Here is a 15,035-nt window from a genome sequence, read left to right on the forward strand (position 1 = left end):
TCTTGATGCCTTAACAAACGTTAAATAGCATGTAAACGTATATACCTGACAAACGTATGTACCTCAGTGACATGAATCGCACAGAATTTCTAACCTTATCGTTTTGAAAACAACATGTCCCTTTATTAACAGGAAATGGAAGGCCGGCATAACTCTGATCCCATATAGCCAATTTCAGTCGTCATATTCCTACGACTTACTAATTATAAATCAGTAATCCTTTGTAGACACGCCGATTTCTTGAACCACTTAGATGGTTTTAAAGCGAATCTCGTAGTCTGCTGCAGGCAGGCAGGCAGGCAGGCGGGCTAACAAGTTGCAAATGATAAACGTTCATATGGTGTCCCCTCGCAAAGAAGTAAGCGCGAGAACGCTTACTGCCTATTCGCGAGAAAAAAAATAAGAACAATGAGCCAAACATTCAACGAGGCATGTCTATGGAGCACTTTCGAATCGTAAACAATCTCGAGTCACCCTAAAATTGCACCTTAAAACCTTTTAAAGGTTGCACCCCGCGGAGTGAACCAGTTAACTGAACAGATGAGAACTGAATTTAAAAGGGACGAAGGATGGCCCGTTTCGTCAAAACAAAACGCTTAAGAACGCACAGTTGAAACTTCGGGCCCAAAGCGGACTTGGGGAATAGACGTATGGTAAAATATTGGATACCTTAACTATCACCAAAATTCATCGTGCCTCATTAGTATCCTGGTAGCTCTCCCGACGTGGCGTACTCAGTTTCCTAGCTGCACGCCGTGTGTTCATTTCCTATCATATGAATTTCTTTGTTCCTTCTTCCCCCCATTCGGCTGAGAGCTTTGGCCTTGGTCTGCCTTATTTTCGCTCCTGGTTGTTCCTCCGAAAGCTGACTGATCTCCAATCCCCTTATAATAAAATACTGCCACATCTCTCACGCCCTGAATGTTTAAACATTTACTACCGAATATCTGATTCGCGAGATGAACCCCATCAATAGTGTACCATCGTCAAAGTACAATTTGGTTATTTTTAGGATCGGCTGCGAAGGCTCTATGTACTTGCTACATTGAGAACGGTCAGCAATGCGATCCCACCTCCTCCCCCCCCGCCCCGCGGTTCGGCTGAGGTATTAGCTGAAAGCATAGCTGCGTCGGCCAGAAGGATGCTGCACAAGTTGCAGTGATTACATGATCCCGTACATAAGGCTCACGGCAATTGTCTTTCATGGATCGGCATTATCGTATGCAACAAGCTGAGTAAGAAGACTAATTAGCAAATCAAATAACTATACTGTACATAATGCCTCGACATTTTTCTTTTAAGCTTGAGGTAAGCACTTTCCTTTGACCCTTTTATTGGCCGGACGGAAGTGGTGATGTAATCGAAAATAATACTACTCCAACATCGTATAGTCGCTAAGCATGTTAGTAACAACAATGGCCCTCGATAACATTATCATCATCATCTCGCCACCGTTGAGTGAGCGCGCCTAACAACTCAAATGGTTCGGTCGTTAGCATTAACTAATCTATATCGAGCTGCTAAAATGTATGCAAGATAACCTCGCCCTCCCCCAAAAAAGACGAAGCGACCTGTGGCCTAGGACAGCAATAGGCTCCAACAGAAAACTGACATAATAACTGTAACAGAAACCTGTGGTTCGGATTCATCCGTTGTTGTGGTAACTGTGGTGGTGAGTGAGGACGATGCATATTCCAAGCTGTTGTACTCTGATGGGCCCGTTGTATCAAGGTCGTCAGCATCATTCGATGGCCTCATGCTCATTTGAAGATCGTCGCGTGCAGAGATAAATATATTGAAAAATTCATCCGAGGCAGTGGTTGCAACTGATCTCACCAGCGGGAATTCGAATTCGTCTGCCGCAGTGTATAACGCGCTAACTACTGAGCCGACTCGTCGGCTTGCAAGGATAACGACGTTAACCGAACATTGACTACCCAGGATTAGTGCTACAATCAAATCGGTGCATAGACATGTTTGCTTACCCAAAACAAGTGAAATCGTCTAGGCTCAAAACTGGATATAGACACATTTCATGCGGTTCGAAGCAACGCTTAACGACGGTGCTGCCGGACGGAAAATATTTAGTAATGATTGCGGGTCAAATGTGCAGGGCAAATGAAGTTCAGACAAGAAAGCGTGCAAAATGACAACAATACGTCCATCGTTGAACTTTATTAACGAATGTCTTGATTTTAGTGTCAGCGCCAACTGTCTGTGTTTCCTGTTCAGGACAGTGTGATCTGTGGAAGCAACATCGATTCAGCTAAGGCTAACCGCGACGCTCACGCCTTATATCAATACCTATCTCCATTCGAGCGGATGTATATGACACATGCTTTTAAATGCTTTTGTAAAAACATTGGTCGCAAGAATACAAATAACGTTGGGCATATAATTGCGCAACCCAGTGACCACCCACGATAGCGTTCTCAAAAATGCAGCTGCCAGAATCAAAAAGGAGACATCAAAATCACTGAGGCCGAACATCAAGCGATTTGTTTCGATAGTCGGAATTAAGTACCAAATAATCAGATATCGGAAGCACTTGCAAGCAAGATATGCCTTGACCAATCTGATACCACTGAAAAAAATCTCCAAAAAACTCTTACAAGAGGGGTGCACCCTCTAGTGAAGACAAAGCCCAGTGCGAGAACCGCTGACCACATCCAGGTAGGCAGGCAGGCAGGCAGGCAGGCTAACCCCTGGCGGTCTGCTCTGAGTAAATCTTCTTTTGGATGTTGATTATTACCCGTGTACCGAAAGTTATGCGAGCTGGCGTGACCGATGGGAGCCGTGATAAGCGCTATAATGCTCATAATTCCTAAGGATAATATATGACAATGTGGCGTCTCTCAAGGAGTGAGCTACTTCAAATCCTGTATTCTAGTCCGTTACCTAATGTATACACTGAACGTAGCCGAAGTTTGCTTTGTAGGGCAACCTCTACTGCATGAAGAAAAGATGTGACCTTAATCAGGTCTTGGAAAATCTAGACAATCAGGGTCGAACGTTTAACAGTTTTTTCCTTAATCTTTCCCTAAATCGCATCGACTCCGGACTCAGCCCTCAACCCTTCGTTGTCCGCCAGAGCTAACTTTTCTTGAACTATTATTATCGTAAGTTGACCGGTGAGCTATGACGGGTGTTAAGCTTGGAACCGTTGTCCTGCCGGCACACAGACGTGACAGCATCGCTTGCGGCAAGTCATTTTTTCTACGGATATCACAACCAGCTACTTTGATCAGTACGAGCGGCTTAAATCTGCTTATCTGAGGTCTCATCAGTGAAATTTAGGACGACGGTGGCAAATGCAGTGGCGTTAATCCTGGCTTCCGGCTAATAACAGTTGGCTTCGCTGGCGCATATCCATCTATTCGGTAAGCTCATACTAGCTAGTCTTTATAGAGAAATCAACAGTGGTGGCTATGTAGAAGCGTTAGATAGAGGAAATATAATTTTATAGTTAGTAGTTTTGTATTTAAATTTAAAATATTGTTACAAATTGTATCTTGCAATAAACTTCAGTGTTCTCACCCTTAATCCATCGAAGCAGCGCAGCAAAGTTCTAAAATAGGCGTTGTACTTCTGATAGACTAGTTGCCACACATGTTCGATTGTAATATCTGTGAGGACAAATACAAATTTGCCCTCGGCTCTAATCAAAATGAGAATCCGTGGCGCACAATTGAGCGACTGCGGTAGTCCCCCACAAAAACATGTTTGGTCACACCTTTGAAACTACTTGAAAACAAACCTAAACGTCAATGACAAAATCTCTATAAAAAATAATAACATTTTTATTAAAAGATTTGATAAACTAGACCGCCGTAAAAGCCCGCCCATCTTACACTCGCCTTACAATGAATTTACATCAAGTCATTAGACATTCAACCGTTACTAGTCATAGCTTCAAAAAAGTGCCATAAGATGATATTATATTGGAGACTTGTTGGCTTTATTGGCTGATCAGTATCTATCCAGAAACGGATCGACAAACTCAGGGAAACTGGATACGATGAGAGAAGGACGGGAGCAATTTCAACTTACTTCATGGACGCCACTGCTGCTCCTGGCAGGTTGGCCGGCCGGGATTAACAAACTGGAAATAAAAACGCAAACAATGGTCATAAAAATTAGTAGTAGTATTTTGTGGATGCCTCGAGACGACTATTACTACAAACAACAAACGGTGCTATAGCTATGAAAAATATACAGTAATAATGAGTAACAATGTATGACAATCAGGTAGGCGGCAGTACCCAAATTTAGGTCGAGTTCGCTTAAAACCTACCGGGATGAAATTGTTCGAATGTGTTCGGTGGACCGCCTAAAGCTCAATCCGAAATTAAGCTCATAAATGCTGTTCAGTCTCCGTTCAGGCGCTATATACGTTATAATTTCTATGATCAATTAACTAATTTCAGAGCGGCTGTGTCAGCCACCGAGGGTCCATAGCAAACATCATGCCTAAAATTACCTTACATTATCATTCAAATTCAAAACTGAAAAGGACAAAGTTTTAAAACGAACACTTTAGCTTCGATTTAGCTTTTGTATGCTGTATTAGACAGATATTTTATGGAAAAAAAAAAAAAAAAAACGTAATCAGAAACTAAACATTTTTTATAAGCTTAATATAAATTGCATCAAAAATGGCCTAATTATGTAGCGTGGCAGCAAAGTTCAGAAGCATGCGTAGGGAAGCCGATATAGAGTCGTTGGCCGATTAGATAAGGTAGCTTAACTTCATGCGCTGAAAAGTCTGATCGAAGATAGCGCCCGACCTGAACCGAATGTGTTTTTTACGTTAAAATTGTTGCCTTTGTAATGAAAGTAGTACGAGTTACGGTACTGCCGGTAAAGGAATGGTTTTAAAGAACTGTGGAAGGAAAAACTGCTGAGGTTCGCGGTGCGACGGTTGTTCGCTTTATTGAATACGGCCAGTACGTACAAATCAGGTGTCCGACTTTGTCTTCTACAATTCGTGGGGAAGCGTATCTGATTATCAATACTTTCATCTAATCGATGACAACGACGAAATGGGTCTCACTTATTGCGTGGCCTTGTGATTCTACATGAAGTCGCAACGGAATTACACGGAAAAGAGTTAATCTGAGCGGTCGGAATATTGAACGTATATAAGCCTCGACGAAATGCACAAATGCACTGAGTGAGCCAAGCAAATCGCACAGTCGGAGACCGGGATGGGGTTTGTTTGCCGGATAAATAGTGTTCTGATATTTTGGATTCTGCCGTTTAGCACTTTAGGCGTTCAGACGAAAGATGCCTCAAATTCTACGCATTCGAGCGCATTGAACATCCCGGTAACACAATGGTGTAGTCGTTTCCATTTACGCTGCAGTAGCCCAGTACCTCGTCAACGGGATAATGAGGAAACGACAATAGAGTGAGGTGATTTAAACGGAAACGTTTCCCCGGGTAGCAGAATGGTGCTTGACAAATCGCCGTGTCATATGGCAAAGCGTATGTCTGAGGCGTTTACCACTAATGGTGTAGAGATTCCGTCATAGTTTGAAATTTCGAACTTAAATCCCCCATTGAAAATGTGTGGCAAAAACTTGCGAATACAGTGTTTCAAATGTGCGTCCAGGACCCAGGCACAAGGGGATGCGAAGGCCGTGTTGCAGGAATGACCGCAGCCAGGAGTAGGAACAAGGGGGGAAGAGGGCAAACACTGGTTTCGTTCCACAGTAGTTAACGAAATATTGCTCTAACAACAGTATCGTCACGTGCTCTACAACAAATAAAACAGGAGTAGGCAATAGCTCTTATGTACAGCCGCACGCCGATGATAAGTGTAGAACTGTCTGCGATCAAACTCGACAGTGCACGAAGTTTCGCGGCCACCGTCTGGACTCTATATAATATAAAGGAACCCTCAAATCATTGATCCGCTCAGGCAACTATCCCGCCTTTGTCGTAAACGATCTATAATTTCGTCTTACGACGATTCTTGTGATACAATACGACATGTATTTTCGAAGTTTCTTGAAGGTACATATAAACTTCAGCCGTCAACAAAATCGCTGCAAATTAATATGGAAGCTTCAAACTAACAAAACCTAGAAAACTAGGGTTCACCGTTGAAGGCCATAATTTCGCGGTCGACGAAAATGAATCAGTCGGCGGGCAGCCATGAACGCGGGAAGTCTGGTTGTGTACATTAGTATCTGTTTTTAAGTAAAAGTGATCTGTTTTTGAGTATGTTGAGAGTGTGTGTAAACACACAAAAACCAGTGTCTATGGAGGCGATCAGTCGGAGAGTTTCTAAATTGTGTTCCAGTAATAGGCATCATGCCTAGTCTCTTAGTGAACTTTCAATATTAATCGAGCCTAGTTAACTAAATTTCCTCGCCCCCTCCCACGGGCAGTCACTCGAAATCAGTAGAATATCTTATGAAGTAAGAACCTGTATAACGCCAATGTTTATGGGCCTGATGATAAATCTGAAACTGCCAGAAGAGGCGATCGCTGGCATCATAATAAGGGTAGGTACGTATAGGGATGATAGTCATCGAATCTGCGTCTGGTACGCGTTGATTTTGCTTATGCTGAATAGAGACGAGAGAATCCCAATGCAAGATCTTAACTGGTCTATATTCCAAAAATTGCGAGTTCGAAAGTGGTAGAGCAAGCCATATTGGAATCCTTTGCTCCATTAAAATAATATTCTAATGTATTACACTGTTATATTCATTATTAACAGAACCAAAGTTTTTTACAACAGGTGAATGAAACGTGTTCGAGTACACTTCGTCATAACAGGTTGCCTGCAGCATAAATTCCAGACGTATGGATAAGATTTAGATGATTGAGTTCTTCCTATCATCTATTCATATAGACATTTAAGACATCCTAATCTACCACAGGCTAAGGCAGGCCTTATTTCGGGCGTTCCTTTATCAATAATTTAGAATAACGATATTAACGTGTGATGAATGTGGGCGAACGCCGCTATGGCTCTTGCGATGAAGACCTGCTGTTTTGCTTTGAACCTGCTTGATATAGGCGTACGCCTATACGAAATACTTGCTAATTTTGTCTTGCAAGGCCAATTATTAATACAATCCTTCAACAATACATACGTAATCGTCTAAAATCAAGTCGCTAGGTATATATATATAAATTATAAAAATATACAAATTATATATAAATATATATAATAAAAAAAATAAATTATATATATAAAAGTTCCAAGTTAAATGAAAGAATAATGTATCAGAGATAACGCCAAAATTCTACAGAACAACTACCTAGGTTGATCTATTATGACCGGACCCATCTATTTACCGATGACTAGTCAATACGTTAATCGGTAATCAACGTTTCCCGGAACTGTTCCGTCGAAGTCAGCTCTCAGCGCTATTTGTTGTGTGTACAACGATATCGAGTTCTCATTAACGCCTGTCTATACAGGTAAGTGAGGTGCCGTTGATAAGATCTGATGTGATGAGGTCGATTTTTTTGCCTTCAGAGAAATGACCCATTGGTTCTGAGTAATATATAGGCGTAAATGCATTAGTTGCTGACTTGGTAGCAGATAATTATTGATGAGAAGCTTCTGAACAATCCCTTTATTTAATGTTTTTATGTAGATTTATCTTGCATGGAGCCTTACCGTTTATGATCGCAATAAAATGATTAGAAACTAAAAATTGGCTACTCAAACCAATGTAGCTAAGACTGTGTATGGGCCGAACGTAACTGAATCATTCGAGGAGAGTATTGTTAAAGAATTTAGATTTTGCTTGGTTGCTTTTTCGTAGTACAGGGTCTCTATGTTGTAAATTTACCAAGCTTGGAGGATTCGTTCATACAGGAAATAACTAGAGATTCCTAAATAAATAAAATACGAAACCCATGCGACCGTAGCGACCAAAGTAACAAGCAAATGACATTCAGCCAGCCAGCACGGTCATTTGTTTGTCTAAAAAATCTTCGCGAAAGCTTTTTAATGGCGAGTGGCCTTATCTTCGAGCAAGAAACAATTAGGTCCTAGTAGACTATAAAGACTACGAAAGTAAACGCTTCAGAATGTTCAAACTTTCCTCTTTGTGGACAAGTCATTGAAATCACATTATCATATCAGATGCAGCGTCAAGACCCCCCCCCCCCCCAGAAGCCTACCCCGGTGGGTTACGATGGAATTGTGGACCTAGAAAACGTCATGGCAACCACAAACCTTTTAACGTAATACATAAACGTAAAATAAATAACGTAGTTTTCTTTAATTCTTATTTGCCTCCCCATTATAGTTTCTAGTAATAATCTTTGCCGCCGCTGAGGTTTGAGTCAGTGTCGTCATGCTTACCAGTTATAGTTAGCATGGCACCGCATCCATAGAGCTGCGCATTAGACGGCCGGACTACGCGATCTCTAAAGCAGCTTATATCAAAATAGGTTAGTACCAGATTATTGGGACCCGATTGTTCATTAGCGCTAGACTAGTATGATCGTTTAATTGGGATTGAGGTAGGCGACTGTATTCAACCTGACGATGCAGATTAGTCTGATTCGCGTCTTCCTGTCGGGCTGATGTACACAATAGCAGACCAAAAACATTTTCACAGAATGAAGGTTATCACCACCTCTATATGATGCTCAGTTTTTAGCAAAAGCTTACTTTGTCAAAGGGCATTGCAAACAAGCTAAGCACCTAGGTGAGATTTAGGATGGGTTTCTTTAGCGCTGTGTAATTATGTTCTATATACTATAGGAAAAGTTAGTTCTAGGTCTGTGTTGGATTTTGAGTTCGAAACCCTTTTTCAAGGCGGCCTCACCTAAAGGCATTCTTTTCATAAATAAAAACGAATGCTTTTCCGACTGATCCTCTTATTATGGAGATCTTTTGTCGGAGCATGAACATTGTAAGCACGATGCGATTAATATGAGCAGATAAGCGCAAGTGGTCTATCTTGGCACGTCTTCTGTAATTTGCAATATTAAATTGATAAGAAAGTTCCCTTTGGAGCTTCTAGCTGGTCAGGGTAATACTTAAGTCCTCGTAGTAGTGGGTAAAGTATTGGCGTAATAACCTTAGGGGCAAGTGGTAATCTAGATTTGACTCCGGGTGTCGATATACTTCGTTTCGTGCTGCGAACCAGCCATATGATAGAATGCCCAACGGGGTGCCGGGCGGGAAGTTGGGCACGTCCAGGTTCCCAAAGTGACTACTACTTCGACTGCTGGGCGTGTGTCGTGGTGTCTAGATTGAACTATAGTCGTTAAAAGTAATAATTCGGTGTATTCAATCGAAGCTCGAAACGATACAAATCCGACGCTGTCTTCTCCACTCTTTTTTGCACTGCTCAAAGAGAAAACTGCAGTTTAAGCGCCACGGAATCGAACATTTTCACTCGAGCGACAAACAGCTCTCCGAACGGACATAAGAAGTCGACGGCGACAAATCACAGGGATGCTTTAGCCAAAATTCGGCCCAATCGACTGGAAAGCTTTCTGCGCAGACAGGCAGATGACCGTTGCCAATCGTTTGTATGCACGAGATCTAGAAGAAGGTAAGTAGACTACCGTGAATAAGAAAAACGACCCTCTGAAAATATGCGTTTCGCTGTTTGCAGAACGGAAAACGGAACATTTTATGCTGAGTCCGTTTCTGGTAACAGATCTACCTGATTGGGAGTGCAAGCTTGCATTGACTGAAATAGCTGGATATACGTAATTAGCGTAAATTGCGTACAATGTCTTAATTCCGTTCGCCATTAAACAAAATTACAATTAATTTAAGCAACGGTAACACAGCAGTCGGCATTCAACACCGGCCAATGCTTGCTTGTACTTAAGGAGGTCGTAGGTGTTCAACATGTAATTAGCCATTAACTTCAAACTAGTTTTCACAGTTTCACCGTTCCAACTCATGTATGTAGCAGAAAAATCTACAGATAATTTTCGTTGTTTCTATTTCTATCTCTATGCTACATAAAGACGAACGTTTTCTAAGACGGTTCATTACGACTGATAGGAAACGAATCATATACGACAACAATGCACAAATCTTAATAATCTATGCTAAAGCCCAGGCTGACGCCAAAGAGGATGACGATGTGTGCTTGGTAGGAGTGAAAAGGAATTATACATTAAAAGTTGCCGCTGCTTTCTGAATAGACGACTGACTTGGACCTCCACCGTCAGCAACTGGAAAGACTGCAATAGGCCACCGTAAAAAAGTCGAATCGAACTGAAAAACAGAAAAGGCCTAATCTCTCATTATGTTTACGCCAGACCGTGTACGTCTTCAGCTGCCTGGAACGAACTTGGACACAGTTGGCTATCATCTGTTTCAGTTTCTGCAGAACTTGCTTAATAATGTTCTTTTTCATTCAAAGGAGAATTCAAAAATCGTTTGGTGGAATTTTCGCTCATATACCAGAAAAAGTTTTACAACGGTGGGGTCATGCTGTTAGGGAAACGACAGAAGGTCATCGATTAACACCGTGGGTATACAGTTTAGGAATGTTATTTTGAAATATAAACCTGTATGAACTGAGTGAATATGCTGCACATATAATTGATACAAACATTGTACACAAATAAAAATTAACCAAATAGATAAAATTGTACGAACTATAACCATATAAATTATCATCAGATCACCTAATTTTGGCAGTATAAAGTGCCGATACATAACAGCGATTACAATGACATCAAAAACAGTTTTTTTTTTTTTTTTTTTCCATAAATACAGATGTTCAAATAACTTCAAGTTATACCAGCACTGGCAAACGCCTCCATGTCGATGCTAGCTTACACGATGACGTCCGCCAAGTGTCTAAAGTGTTCGATTTTTCAGTGTACGAGAGTAATCATGACCAGTAACGGTACGCAAAACACGTTAGATAATAATAATAAAAAAAGACTACAAACTTGGACATAGACATCGTGGACACCTGCAACCGCGATAACTCATTACAGCGTCCATAGGACACAAAAAGTTGAAGTGAACCTACTTCATTTAGAGGGACATGAAAATGGCTTTAGGCGACTGAAGTTTAGGTAATTATTGCCGATATCCCCGACACACTGGAACATTACCTTCAGCTGTGTCCAAGAAAAAATGGCTTCGAATGGAGATCAGGCAAACAAAGTTTTCAAGTAACTATTTACATATAATAAAACCTCAATCAGACAAATCTGTACAAAATATACGCGGGACAAGCTTAGAAAACCCAAACGATATTCGGTTACGAGGTTAACAGTATCAAATCTCATAGATTATCGTAACTCTGAATACAGAATCAAGACTAGTCCGCCTGGAATACATCAACTCACTAGCAGGTGAATATTTATGCAATGGACGCCTATCGTTTACCAAGCTCAATTTGTTAGAATTCGGGAAGCTTACCGCTGATTTCCAGTAGATCGATGAGTGCTCATAAGGTAAAATTTCTTTCCCTGACTGACTGGAACCTGGACGATAATCAAAAAATATCATGGTAGATTAGCAGAACTTTGGCTTCGTTGGTAGCCCATTTCGCGAGTCGCTTAAGGGCAGAGTAACAGTTACATCACCGCGGCATGGAAAAACAACTGGGCCAATTAGAGCATCTCGGATGTATCAAGAAAGTCCCTATTGCGAAAACAATGGGCTAATATAGTTGTTTATAGAGTTGCTTACATTATTTACCATATGGAATAGAACGGCGATGCCAGTGTCTGAAGTAGAGCAGTTCGGACAAACACCTAATCTAACTAGTGGTTTTCCTCGTTGTGTTTGGGATGAAACGAGTTGCTGATTAAAGTGACTTTGCTATTGAGGTACTGTGCGCACTATCGACCTGATCACGGTAATAAACACAATGAAGTGTCGCGATGGCGACTCATGAAGTAGCATAGAACTGTTCAATTGGCCTTTACATTAGAGGGAAATCCCGATATCCGAACGGCCAATTATGATCGAATCGCGCGCGGAAGCTACGATCCACTCGAGGCCAACGTCGAGATATTTCATGACAAGAAAAACGCGCATAGTGTACTCTAAAAACGGGATAGAACACATGCAATACAGAATATATATCAGCAACAAGTGTTAATTTTCGATGGTGAACTTCACACAAATAATGAGACACAAATATTTATCTAAACCTAGATGAGACAAACAGTGCCATTGAACCTGACAGCGAAAAAAAACCTATCATTATGACCTTGTATGATTTTATCGATACTCCGCACGAACATACTCGTACTCCGATCCAGCCGATCAGCCACTTTGATGGGTCGTGCGCCGCACGAGTGCATCACAAGGGCAACATTAGTATAGCAGGACAGAGGACGACTTTGGGAAGTTTGCAAAAAGGAATTTAGTCACAGGGTTCCTCGAAGTTGCAGCTTTTGCCTGAAAATTACACAGTTACCTAATGGAAGTAGCTCGTCGACCAATGCGTACGAATGGGCGTGTATGTTCAAAGCAGCAAATTATAACTTTGACATGCGGGATCCATAACAGAAGTTAAAAACGCTGGTCGATTTTAGCCCACTCTTCGAGTTTAATTGGAGCTTAACTGCTAAAGCATTAGCCTGGACCTCGTTCGGTCTTCATTGGCTCGATTAGCAATGTAAGTTCGATGAGGACCCTGTCCTTTGATCCTATCGTTGTCCAGGCGGAAAAGAACACTGCTGTGCTTGAACAATGGGTCGTGCCAGTCAGTTAATTGACCGTCGAAAAATTACAAAGCATTGTTTCATGTTCAAAGATAGTACAGTATAACTTCCAGTAGATATCTAATGGCGTGAGACTTACATCTTACTAGCTTGAATCGTGAAGCGAAGCGAATCGATATACAGTATCCAGTTGTCTCTTTCACTAGTGCACAAGTTTACGCCCAGGCTTACAACAACATCAATTATCTATGAGACGACAAAATAAACAAAACTCTATTGGTAGCAATCGGCCGTAGCTCCATTGAGCCTAATCTCAACATTAAAATCTCAAGAGGTCTAATGGTCACTTCATCGTCTCCGCGATCGGCTCGTATATAGATGCCTTCCAAAATGGCAGTTGGGCATTATACACTACAAGCTATATCAGGTTCACGTAATAAATTCACATCGTATTAGGTAAATGGTTGGCGTACTATTAATACATTTGTCAACCCAGACTATTTCCTCTAATAGGATAGTTTTTCATTCGCGAATACTACTTGGGGGAATTATTTCGAAATTCCGAGATCAGTTTCAAGCATACAACCTAGCAACGGTTCACTATTATCCATAACCTTCCATATGGCTTTCGGGCCGCGGTTTACACTAAGTTACAATAATAAATATAACCCCGTTGATCGTGGAAGAGTTGGATTCATAACAATATGTATTGCCATGTAGTGGTCAAATTGTGTCTTCAATCAAAAGGGGTTATGACCTGCAGATTTACGAATCATCACGTAATTAGAACAGATTAACTTAAATTTGCTGCTTTTTAGCATTGGTTTAGGTAGTAGCTGAAAGGTATGCAATGTATCAGATGCCCAATCGCAGAGATGAAACTTGTATACGGCAAAAATGGTAGGGTCCGAACATCATGTGCAAGGTGGTCTGCTCCAAAGAAAATAACGTTCTAACATGCGTGAACCAGGCTAGTCTCATCCTATTGAATGTGATGCGAATTTTGTTATTTCCCCGGACGGACGAAAGAAATCAATATATATACCCTCTGCATTGGTATAGCGCACGGTGTTTAAGGGATGATTGTTAGGCACGGATGAGGCACTCACTAGTCAAAACCAGGACCTATCGGAGACAAATACTCTTCAACTATAGATGCGATAAAAGCAATCTATTGAACGCCACTAATAGCGCTTGCAAGTAGTTCCTTGGGCGAACCGCCGATGGAAGTAACGTGAGAGGCCCGATGCGGAAAAGCAGCAAGGTTGGTTCACTGAAATAATACGAAATGTAGGTCACAAACCTTCGTAACGCAGTATAGCCCAACCTTATGATTGTGTTTCACTATTAGAGTTTTTTCCATTCTTGCCCGCCCCTGGTCGGTACGTACTTCAAATATGTAAACAAGTTCTTTTTGGAACCAGTTTTATAGTGTTCACGAGGGACGGTAGTGATAAAGCTCAATCAAAACAATCCCTATGAATTTGTTATTAGCGAAAAAAGTAGAAATTAAGCTCTTTTTTTTTACGTCAAAATGGTACTATTTAGTTGTACTGTTTTTTGTGTGGCTAATACTGGTTTCAGGTTAAACGAAGACGCTTGCCAGGTATGGTAACAGCGGCCACTTTTCATCGGAGTATTCAGGGACCATGTATTCCTGGACGAGGAAGTAAGGACAGGTCTGTGGATATTGAAGTATCTGTTAGCATAATGAAAGAAACTCAACATCAACTCTATGGTTGTAATAGACCTATTTGACCGAGTTTCTACATCGATATTTTGCTTTACCACTGAAATAAATAAAGTGTATACCTCTTTGTTATGTAAACGTGTCTTTTTTTTTGACGAGGTGTATCAGTATTTTACAAGGCTGTACCTTTATTGACGACGATTGTATCACTGGACGTCTCAGAGATATGGAGTTATTAAATCGGAACCGACGAGTCCTAAAAAAAAAACTTGTGTAGCGTGCGATATTCACGTATTTACGTCGTCCCAAGACTGCTGAGTCATTCGATTAGCATTGATGCTGGCCATCAATGTGCTCAATCTAGCCAACACCATTTTATCTATATGGCAGACTATATCTATATGGGAAAAACCTAACCTTCAAGCCGTATGCCATTTTGTTTTTTTTGTCCTTCCTTTGACACTATAGAAAACAAAAAATAAAATACAGTTAGAAATTTTACATGATAAACAGTATGGCAATGTACACTTGATGAGTTATTTTGGCATAAGTGCCACAAAGAGAACCATTATTACGTCCCTTTGCGGTTTTCTATAATAACAGTAATGCTGTATATTGGCTAAGAACTACCCTCTTGGTGCTACAGTTATCAAGTAGAACTCGTAGAATCGCAGCTACGCGACCTTTCTGAGGTAACTGCTTGATC

The 15,035-nt window shown here is 41.1% G+C and overlaps 1 protein-coding gene and 1 long non-coding RNA gene across 10 annotated transcripts in view; one reads left to right on the top strand and one right to left on the bottom strand.

The window, feature by feature from the left end:
* LOC111254837 (baculoviral IAP repeat-containing protein 7-like) overlaps positions 1 to 15,035 on the bottom strand; it is a 90,624-nt gene that overhangs the window by 18,811 nt on the left and 56,778 nt on the right. For 4 of the 6 annotated variants that reach the window (XM_022816094.2, XM_022816095.2, XM_022816091.2 and 1 more), the window contains one exon: positions 4,051 to 4,102. The exons of 1 other annotated variant lie outside the window; for it this stretch is intronic. In XM_022816094.2, coding sequence (XP_022671829.1) covers positions 4,051 to 4,102 — 52 coding nt within the window. Of the gene's footprint in view, positions 1 to 1,632; positions 1,845 to 4,050; positions 4,103 to 15,035 lie in introns of those variants that run through there. One more of the 6 variants, XM_022816092.2, reaches the window with a different exon arrangement.
* Positions 1,838 to 14,709, top strand: LOC147754389 (uncharacterized). Of its 4 annotated transcripts, none has more exons than XR_015316301.1 (7): positions 1,838 to 3,380; positions 3,974 to 7,440; positions 8,280 to 8,424; positions 9,282 to 9,539; positions 10,147 to 10,475; positions 10,727 to 13,903; positions 14,224 to 14,709. It is a non-coding gene; the product is annotated as an uncharacterized LOC147754389 (long non-coding RNA). The 4 variants fall into 4 exon arrangements; XR_015316300.1 differs by having other exon boundaries at positions 9,339 to 9,539; positions 14,224 to 14,708; XR_015316302.1 differs by lacking the exon at positions 8,280 to 8,424 and having other exon boundaries at positions 9,339 to 9,539.

This window comes from Varroa destructor, unplaced genomic scaffold (genome assembly GCF_002443255.2).
Source record: "Varroa destructor unplaced genomic scaffold, Vdes_3.0 BEIS01000007.1, whole genome shotgun sequence".
Classification (NCBI taxonomy): Eukaryota; Metazoa; Arthropoda; class Arachnida; order Mesostigmata; family Varroidae; genus Varroa; species Varroa destructor.